This window comes from Gymnoscopelus braueri (genome assembly GCF_963280865.1).
Source record: "Gymnoscopelus braueri genome assembly, chromosome: 1".
Taxonomy (NCBI): domain Eukaryota; kingdom Metazoa; phylum Chordata; class Actinopteri; order Myctophiformes; family Myctophidae; genus Gymnoscopelus; species Gymnoscopelus braueri.
The window spans coordinates 1,807,322-1,818,037 of record NC_137603.1 but is presented as its reverse complement, the minus strand read 5'-3'; the positions used below and the strand labels follow the sequence as shown (position 1 = coordinate 1,818,037).

The window sequence follows — 10,716 nt, the reverse complement described above, 5'->3', positions numbered from 1 at the left end:
AGAGAGACATCTATGAGTTTAAATTGATTAACCGTGTTATACGTGGTATAACACAGTAATAAACTATTGATAGTCTCAGGGAAACTTATCTGAGTTTAGTAATTGGAACTCTGCTTGTTACACGGTAATAAGGCTGTAGTGTCCTCGTGGGGGGCATCTTAGAGTTAATAAGCGAATGACACTGTGTTTGAACTCCGCTTATTACAGAGTTATTAAACTATTAATGCCTCTGTGGGAGGCTTTACTGAGTTTAAAGCGTTTAATTACGCATTTATTAAACTATGCTGGTTTTTAATAAGGCCTTCAGAGTTTAAGTATTAATTACCTAGTCATTAAACTACTAGATTTCTTTCGAGTTTAAGTGTTACGCAGTAATTAAAGAAATTACCAAGTCATTAAACTACTAGATTATCTTTCGAGTTTAAGTGTTACGCAGTAATTAAAGTAAAATTACATAGTAATTGAGTGTTACAGAGTAATTAAACAATTATGAACCCTTGGAGCCTATGTGATTCTAGAAAGGTATTAGGTCAGTCCTGTAAGCGGATCACATAATTGTATGATCCTGCCAATAGTCTGATGGTGAAAACCATTAGAGGCTGGATTTAATGTGTGTTATCTAGTGAGATAACATAGCATAAAAATCTCCTATAGCCTTAGGAGTAAAGACGCACTGTCTCTTTAAGATGAGAAGTGAGTCGTAACAAAATAAAATACTTATTAGCCTGGTTATGGGACAGGTTTAATATAGGTTTTATCAGCACCAAAGGTGTCGGTGTGGGGCTGAGAGGGTCTCAAACTAAAACAGCCTGCAGGAGTCATCGAATCCACGGAGGACAGGGGACGCCGAGCCGGCGGAAAGGACGGAGACAGCTGTTGCTTGAAAAGGACAGCTACTATTGTCGAGACCGTACGGGCGCTACCGTGAGGAGCCTACCGGGAAGAGAACCAACCAGGTGCTATGAACAAAGCCCCACAGTTTGCAAAAAGTGTGGAGAAAGGACTGTAGATTTGGGGATGCTGCGTGCCAACAGATTCTATTGTCTGAGCTAAGGATAAGGAGCTGAGGGAGAAGCTAGAGGCTAACCACAGGTTTTGTAGCCAGGCTACCGCTAAGAGTTTGATTAGTGTACCAGAGAAGGTTAGAAGCTAAAGCCATCCGACCTGAGAGCTACCTTTAGCGTGGCTAGCTAAGCTAAGCAGTTCTATTGTCTAGCATATTAGTGCTAGCTGCTAGCTAACTGCCATTATTGACAGAGAGGTGATTGTTGCCCCTGACCTGGGTGGTGGGGAAATACAATTAGCATTCTCTTTGTTTACCTGGGAGACAGAAAGTCTGTCCCCCCTTTGTTTACTGATAAGGGTTGGGGGAGGATTCTGCCAGTGTAATACACTGTTTAACCAGACTTTATGATAGACTGATACTGTGAGTAACTAGATGATTAGTGTACAAGAACAGGGGATCAATGGTAATCATTGTGGGTTAAATACTAGAATGTACATTGGTAGAGCAAAATATATCCTATCCAGTATTAATTAACAAAATTAACTAATGTAAGTAGACCATTAAAAGGCTTCTTGCGTGGAATGCTGATAGGGTGGGTGCTATTTACAGGTTAAACACAGTGTTAATTAATTATTGTTGTTATATAGCTAAAGGCTGAAACAACACTGTTACTTGCTAAAAATAACTGACGATTACTGTCACAGCCCATTGAATTAAGACTAACTAACAGACCTTATACCCAAACAGGGGAGATGGAAGTGTTAGCTGAGTTAATAGGGAAGTGTGAAGCAGCTCAAGCAGTTTTTAGGAGGGAAATAGAGTGGATTGTCATGCATGATTTACCAAAAGAAAGGGCGGTAAGGGAGCTAAGAGACAATTTAGCTAGATTCCTTGAGGTTGTTACATATTCTAACGCCATACTAGAAATTGTTGAGGAAAATTCATCTGAGATCTGCAGGATGCAGGATGACTGTTGCCAAGAGTATGAAGAAACATTGAGGCAGGTCTGGTTTGAAACGGTCCAGAGAGAATCTGGGTGCCGCTTCACACAGCCCAAAGTGAGTGAAAGCCCCCCTGCTGTGAGGGAAGAGCCATTGTCTAACCCCCCAGAGATTGCAGCAAAGCCGGTCGGACCTGAACAGGGGGTTGGGGTCACCAGTCCTACAGATGAGCCGATCGTAACTGGAGAGGGGGTTGAAGAGACCAATCCTCCAGCAGCTGTAGGAGAGGGGGGCAGGGATGTCACACCTACAGATGGATCAGATGGGCCAGCAGACCTCAGAGTCAACCTAGATGACATCACTATTGCTCCAGGGGGAGGTGAGAAAATGACTCCCACTATGCAAGCTGCTGAACCAGCAGCTGCTGCCACGGAGGTCATAGATGACATCACTACTGATCCAGAGGGAGGGGACAACGGAGAGACCCCATTCCACGCTGCGATCGAGAGAGCAGCTGCAAAGGTGCCACTGGCGATCGAAAGAGCTGCTCCTGCGGAGGCCGCCGGGAACGCGGAGGCCGAGAGGGAGGTTCCAGAGGGAACCAACGTCGCAGATGAGCAGACCGCCAGGAAGGCAGCTTCGATGGACAACGCGGCGGAGGGATATCTCCTCATCACGACACGCAGGGAAGGCGCCGAGGAGGTCGTGACGGCCGGCGGAGAGGAGCCATCGGCGGCGGGGGAGGTGCCACTGGAGATCGCGAGAGAAGCGAGAGAAGCTGCAGGGGAGACCCCATTCCACGCTGAAGAGGGAGGAGACCACGCCGGGGAGGTTCCAGAGGGAGCCAACGTCGCAGATGAGCAGACCGCCAGGGAGGCCGCTTCAATGGACGTCGCCACGGCGGTGAAAGTCTTCACCAATCCACTCAACGCAGAGGAGAAGCACGTCGACGCTACCACACCAGGGCGAAGGACCAGCCAACCGGGGGGTCCATCCAAGCGCCTGTCTCACAAAGGTGGGAGGAGACCAGCTACCAGCGGACCGGTGGCGTTCGAGAAGGAAGCCGAGTCGCCTGGCAAGGGTGGCGTTCGCTCCAAGCGCCCGTCTAAGAAAGGTGGCAGGCAGATGGCCCAAAGCAGACCAGTCAGGCCTGTCAAGGGTGGCGTTTGCTCCAAGCGCCCGTTTAACCAAGGTGGGAGGGGACCAGCTACCCCAAAACCCCTCAGAAAGAAGTCTGAGTGGGTAAATCTTGGCATCCGTGCGCCTGCTCGGAAAGAGAGGGGCGGATTGCAACGTCGGGTCCTTACAGTTCTGACCGCCAAAATCCAAGCAAAGAAAGTGCTTTATTTTGGTGGGGCTGTAACTAGAAAAAAGAAGGTGAAGATTAAAGATAAACTATCCCTTCTCCACCCCTCTGAGGGGGGGGCTGAGAGGAGCCCCCAGAAGGGGGTTGGTGGGAGGCCTAAGCCAACGAGGAAGGCCGCGGAGGACGTGACGGTCGAAGTAGAGACGCCTACGGAGAAAGCCGAGGAAAAGACCGACACCAATTCACACACCGACATCACACCACTGCAAAGCGTCATGGCACCACCTAAGAAAGGTGGCCTTTGCCCCGAGCCTGAAGCCCTGTTGGGCCAAGGTGGGAGGTCAGTAGCGACAAGAGCCAGACCAGTCAAATGCGATTGTGCAAACTGCAAGCCTCTTGACCTCCTGAAAAAATGCAAATGTGAAACCTGCAAGCCACGTAAACCCTTCGCACCAGCCCGGTGGGTCGTGGGGAAATTGCGAGGGAAGAAGGAAAAGTTGAAGCAGAAAGTCACTGTCCCACCACAGTCATCAGCGCGGGCTGGTGGTGGGATTGCAGTTCCACTGGTGGCTGGTGGTGCCAGCAAAGTGACACTGACAAACGAACAGGCTTGACTAACAGGTCTATCCAGTTAGTAGCTGTGAACAGTGGTACGCGGTGCGGACAATAAGCGAAAAAGATGCCAACGTGGTGTCTAAAAAATCGAAATGTCTTATTTGAGCGACTGTTTACTTAGGAATTTCGAGAGATATTGTGTAAATGAATGTATCATTTGTAGTGTTTACGATATTACCAGAAGAAATAACTTGCATAATGAAATGTATTAATTTACTGCCGACAATATGCCACTAAGTCAAAATGCAACAATAATTTGGAAGGTTCTTCCATAACAACAAAATTATTCAGTACTGATGTGGACTCATGATCTGAGCAATCAGGCCCTTTTGAATTATTATTTGTTGATTGTATAAAAAGCATTTTGGGATGTGGGTTTAAATGCAGAGTGAAGTTTCTTAAAGGTAAGATTGTAGATCAGCAATTTTAAAATCTTTTAAACCCTTTACCCAAGTTACTATGTCAATTGCCATGGCAACATGCCCTAAATAGGACATTGACTTACTAGGGAAACAGTGGGAGGAGGAAAGGTTTCCAAAATCAATTTGGATTATTAAAAAAGTTTAAAAATTACAAATTGAGAAAGTTAAGTTGAACTGTAAATTATTCCAAAATATGGGTTTAGAGCCACTTAATGACAATGAGTGAAAACTGTGTTGAGAATGTAACCTGTATGAGTGTGGGATCAGAGCAGTTTACATAGATGAAATCGAACTTCCCAAAGCCATGATTTAAGAAGCCAAAAAAGCTCACCGAAAAATGGTGTTAGTAGAGGTTGGTTGTGAGAGAACTGAACATGGTTCAGTTATCTCAGGTGGGAGGTGTTCAATTATCCAAGCCATAGGGCTAGAGAAAAGTGAATTATTATTGTTCATAGTAATGTGCTTTTATCATTCTTTAGGATATACCAAAATGTTCTATGTAAGTTGGGCCTAGTGTGACAGAATAGGCAGCAGTAGAGTGTCTGCACCGAGACGACACCCTGCTGCTCAAAGGAACCTACCATTCTTAGGCGGGGGTAGGGCCCTAGATAAGAGACAAAAGCTTTGTGTGAGAACAAAGCCAAATGGTTGACTGGACAGATAGCAAAGGTGCCAGTCTGCTTCACTGTGACAGGAAATGGCAAGGAATCGCAAGGCTTTGTGGGTAACCGGAACTTCCTGTTGCTAGAGGCGGACCTTGTGTGAGAAGTTTATAAATTAGGAAGGTCTCAGAACAGAGAGTCAGATTCTAATAAGTAACTATGCCATGGGTTGTCCCTCGAATATGGGTTCTTGAGTGACCCATTGATCATCTGGAAGAGAGTGGAAAGTCAATAGTAAGTAAAGCATTGTAAATGATTGTATGTTTGATGTGTTCATAATGGGATGAAGTCATATCTTAATACTGTGAATGTTCTGTGCTTGTTTTCTCTCTTACCAGGTTTTATTACCTATTTACCTAAATGTATTGTATGTGTTATTAGTAAAATAAATCACCTTAAAAGACATTTGGTACGAGTAATGCCTTAGACTCACTCCTCTCTCTACCCTTTCATTTGGGCTTAGTAACCGTTGTTTAACTCTGCACAAAGCAGAAAACTAGGTTGGCTATAAAAGTGAACAATGAGCCTGAGGCACCGTCTCATCAACACAGCCGAGCTATCAATGCTTGCGCAGTGGAATGAATTCCAGTAGGCTATATGCTCCGTCGTACGACCGTGTCACGTGGCCAAAATAACTGATCTACAAGCTGACAACGCGTCGCGTGTTGTGAACTTGTAGATCGGCTATTTTCGCCGTGCGATACCTTCGTACGATAAAGTATAACACACACTGGACTGTTAACGAAATGGGAGTAATTTAACACTTTAACACAGGAGGATATTTATAACCTTCTAACCATTGATCAACCGTAAGTCCACCAAATAAGTCAAAATTAACGACATAGTCCATTTTGCAAAGCTGTTTGTTCTCCGGTGGCGGCGGTGGGTCAGGCTACTGTCTGTTTGTTTTCCTACCGTGGGACAGCGTGACTTCACAGCACAGCTGTGCGCTATATGGTCTAATCAGGTGCGGAGTGCAGTGCGGAGTGATTTATTAATGTGATTAGGCCCGTGCTATGATGCTGGTTTGAAGCACGGCTAGAAAGCTATTTCAGCCAATCAGATTGCTTGGTCGGAACTACCTGTTGTATAATGGTCCATACCCCAACGGATATGGACCAGTATATGATATTATGCTATTTGTTATCAGAGTGCAGCCTGCATTTTGTCCTGCAGACTTGTATCCCTTATAAGACTTTCTGTGTGTGTGTGTGTGTGTGTGTGTGTGTGTGTGTGTGTGTGTGTGTGTGTGTGTGTGTGTGTTTTTTCAGTGAAATGAAGCGCCTCAGCAAGTCCACAGACGTCTAGCCGACCTGCGCTCCAATTGGTCCGTTCACACCATGCAGCCTCTCCCTCTCTGGGATTGGTCCGTTCACAGACTGTTGTGTTGTTTTTTTCTACAAACGTGGGCGGAGCCTGACAACGAACCGTTTTGATTCCAGAACGCCATGGACCAGGCGGCCATTTTGTGACAGACAGACAGACAGACAGACAGACAGACAGATAGACAGACAGATGTTCTCTGCATGTGAAAGACAGAAACTAGAAGAGTCACTTAAAGCTACAGTGTTGTCACCACGTCTCTGCTTCTACAGGCCCAGTTCCGCTCCCAAATACCCCCCCCCCCCCCCCCTTATTTTCACTTCCCAGTGAAATAGGATACTATCATTGTATAACTAGGACAAGCAGGGAAGTCTTTCACCTTACAGACCTTTACATGTGAGTGGTATCCTATACGTCTCTTCAGCCTTAACTTAGTTCATTATAAAGTGTGTTTGTTATGAGCTGTTATGCAGAATCATAAACATTTATAACGACCGCTATGAAGCATTATAAGTGCATCGTGAAGTGATTATAACGCCCTTCAACCTGGGACGTGTTTCTGGTCCTTTTGTTTGAGCTTTCTGGAGGACTTTGAACCTTGTTTTTTTTATTAGTATTTGTTTTATTGTGTTTTTAACACATTGACTGCCAAAGACCAGATATTACGCCATGATGTTGTTGTTGTTTTTTGTGACCACGCTAGAGGGCGCTCTTCGCCAACCTATGAATGATGGACTGCCTTCCAGAGAAGCATAGAGCCCGAAATTACTTTTTTTTATTTTAGTTTATCACCCCGTCCGCGGCCATGTTTTTTATCACCCCGTCCGCGGCCATGTTAACACATTTATAAACGCACATTTATCACGGATTTCTGTTCCTGATCAGTCGTTTTTTGTGTGAAAACGAGTCGTATCACCTCTATAACTACAGCCTGTCTATAACTACAGAACGGACGATCCTGGTTACAATGTTTTTGTTCCAGTGGAAAGCAGAGAGACTCGTCTTTCCACACAGACATCGTTTGTTTACATCCGGGTTGAATTTATGTTTCTGTGGATCGTTAAAAAGACTCAAAACAAGGTAAAACCTGGTAGTAGATGAATTAATACCTGTGGCTACGAATGCGTTAATGAGAGACGATCACTCTTCCTCTAAGCCAGTGGTTTTCAACCTTTTTTTCATGCCAAGGACCCCTAAATTTGGCCGCGGACCCCCATCTGAAAATGTTGTGCCAGGGACCCCCCAGAAGCAAAGATTTGAGTTAAAAATGTCCGCTTTAAATATATATATATATATTCAAAGATTTGCACACATTTTCAAGATTTTTCAAAAATAGCAGATCTACAAGCTCATAGCGCGGCACCGAGTGCCGCGCTATGAGCTTGTCGATCTGCTATTTTTGAATAGCCCAAAGCTAAGTGGTTAAAATGATTGTGATGCTATGTTAACTCATTTCACTGGTGGTCCCCGGACCACTGGTGGTCCCCGGACCACTGGTTGACAGCCACTGCTCTGAGCCCGTGGTTCGCGAACATCGAAGAGAAAATGTTTCCCCTATGAACCAAACTAGTGAGAATATCAGTCTCTCTCTCTCACTCATGTCTCATGTCTCTCTCTCATCACACCCAACTTACTGGGAATTGTATTTTTTTTATTGTATTTTATTTCATTATGTAAACTAATATACACTACATACATTGGCACATAAATGTACTCCGTGCATTGGCTATTGTTTGTGTTTTATTTTTTTGCCGTGTGAATGCTTGTACGAAACATAGCAGATCTACAAGTTCACAACGTGTCACGTTGCCATGCATCGTGAGCTTGTAGATCTGCTGTTTTTTCCGGTCTTTAAAAAAGAGAAATTTGTGAATTAATGAGTGCATTTTACTTTTGGTATTTTCAGTATGTTTTGACGCCAGTGCTTTTGTACTTTTACTCAAGTAAAATTTTGAATACGGGCCTATTACTTGTGACAGAGTATTTTCTATTATTGTGGTATTGATACTTTTATCTAAAGGACGATTTCACCCATTTTCAATATGTGTTCATATATATATATATAATTGGTCCTCACTAATGCTTATTATAGTATTATATTTTATCTTCATATAATTGGTCCTCACTAATGCTCATTATAATATTATATTATATCTTCATATAATTGGTCCTCACTAATGCTCATTATAATATTATATTTTATCTTCATATAATTGGTCCTCACTAATGCTCATTATAATATTATATTATATCTTCATATAATTGGTCCACACTAATGCTCATTATAATATTATATTATATCTTATCTTCATATAATTGGTCTCCAAAAAAAGAGTTTTATGCTTGAAGGAATTTTGGGATTTATTGAAAAAACTGAAATGCTTAAATGGGTGATGCAACACTTGCAATAAGTTTTGAAGTAGAAATGTGTCAGACTGCTAATAATGGGCTCAATAAAATAGCAAACTATTTTATGTTCTAATAGTTAAGGCTTATGGCTTTAATGTACATTTATTTTCTTAAACAGGGGTTTTGATCAGAGGAGTAATAGTTATTAATATTACACTTGGACTGATCAGAGGAGTAATAGTTAATAGAGTAATAGTTATTAATATTACACTTGGACTGTGATCAGAGAGGAAAATGTCTGCAGCTCCATATTCCTCCTCTAAAAACGCCTCTGCTGTTCCATACAGTTTGTGATCTCTTTTTAAAATGGTTATATTGTTGTTGTTATAGGAGGCCAGTGGTTCCAAAACTTGGGATATTGGCAATATGAATACAACTCACTGGAGAGGAACTCCTTTCTTAATGTAAAAACAAAAGTTTTTTTTTCTGGTGCATCTGCTGGCAGAGAAGTGAGGTCAAGTTCGTCTGCTGGCAGTGGAGTGAGGTCAAGTTCATCTGCTGGCAGTGGAGTGAGGTCAAGTTCATCTGCTGGCAGTGGAGCGAGGTCAAGTTCATCTGCTGGCAGTGGAGCGAGGTCAAGTTCATCTGCTGGCAGTGGAGCGAGGTCAAGTTCATCTGCTGACAGTGGAGTGAGGTCAAGTTCATCTTTGAGGGGCACTGTATACAGGATGTGTTTTGCTCCTCCTGAGGCACTTTCTGACAGCAGTACCATAGTATCCCTGTGCTTCAACGCGATCCCAGACATTTTCCTCCTCCCATTGTCACCTTTAAAAGCAGGCAGCACAATTAAAATGATGTCAAGAAGTGTGTCCTGACACCGGCTTCGAATGCTATCAATGCATTAGCTCCCTCGGTGGTCCTTCACGGGGTGACAGTTCGCCTGTGACTGCGCGCCTCCGTCATGGTCCCAAACCAAAACCAAAACCAAAACTGAACTATTTAAGTCATCTCCGTTGGTAGGTCAGTATGTCTTGATAACACCCAATGAATGGTCTGATAAATCGCGGGTAGGTAAGTAGGTCGCCTATTTCGCCCATTCAAAGGTCTAATAAGTCGCCTATTTCGCCCATTCAATGCATTGATAGCATTCGAATCAGGTGGTCCTGAAGGTTGTTCATGATTTGATATGTTGTCCTTAATAAACTGGATGACTAATAAAAGGGAAAGAAAAATGTTGTCACACAATCAATACTAATCCATGGAAACCATTGATCCACAGCCTCACCATCAGACCTCCTTTATATAGCACTTTTATCCAAAGCGCTTTACATAGATTGTGCATTACATTCACCCATTCACACACACATTCACACACCGATGGCGGAGGAAACCATGCAAAGCACCAGGCAATTAGGGGTTCAGCGTCTTGACATCTCTCCAGGCAATGTCTGGTCATTTCAGACTTTTTTTTTATTTTTCTTTCACTTTGTTTCACTGAGGTCCCTCACATGCCGTTGACTTTGATTATTTTGTTGCTAATATGCATTGTGAAGTTTTAATGTTGTTGTACTCAGGGCGTCCTTGAAAAAGAGAGCTTGCTCTCAAAGGTCTTCCTTGAATAAATAAAAGTCAATAAAATATTATGTTTTAATTTGAATCCTGGAAGTTTTGGACATAATGTATAGCAAGGACATGCTGTTTGTCACTGCTCCGCTTAAAATATAACTGTATTCTAATCCAAGGGTTCCCAAACTTTTCAGGCGGTGACCCCCCAAAATAATCATATTTGAACTGGGGACCCCCCACCCTGACAAGCACTTGGAATTGTAAGAATTGAGGCATTACATTTAGTTTGACTCGGTTCCACAGATAAATATTGTGAAAATAGCCGATCTACAAGCTCAGAGAGCTTGTGGATCGGCTATTTTGTATAACAATGTGTTGTATAACAATGTGTTGCAGATTGTTGCAAATGTAATATTGTATAACAATGTGTTGCAGATTCAACTTTTTCATAGATATGGACAGCACTGTCGTTGTGTAGCATTGTGTGAATTAATGTTACACATGATCTTTCCTATTAATATGTTGG

The 10,716-nt window shown here is 43.2% G+C and overlaps 1 protein-coding gene across 1 annotated transcript in view; it reads left to right on the top strand.

Annotated features, from left to right (window-relative positions):
* ano9b (anoctamin 9b) overlaps positions 1-8,241 on the top strand; it is a 58,352-nt gene extending 50,111 nt beyond the window's left edge. The window contains exon 24 of the mRNA XM_080416326.1: positions 6,224-8,241. Coding sequence (XP_080272452.1) covers positions 6,224-6,260 — 37 coding nt within the window. The 3' untranslated portion in view covers positions 6,261-8,241. The remainder of the gene's footprint in view (positions 1-6,223) is intronic.
* The last annotated feature ends 2,475 nt before the right edge of the window (positions 8,242-10,716 follow it).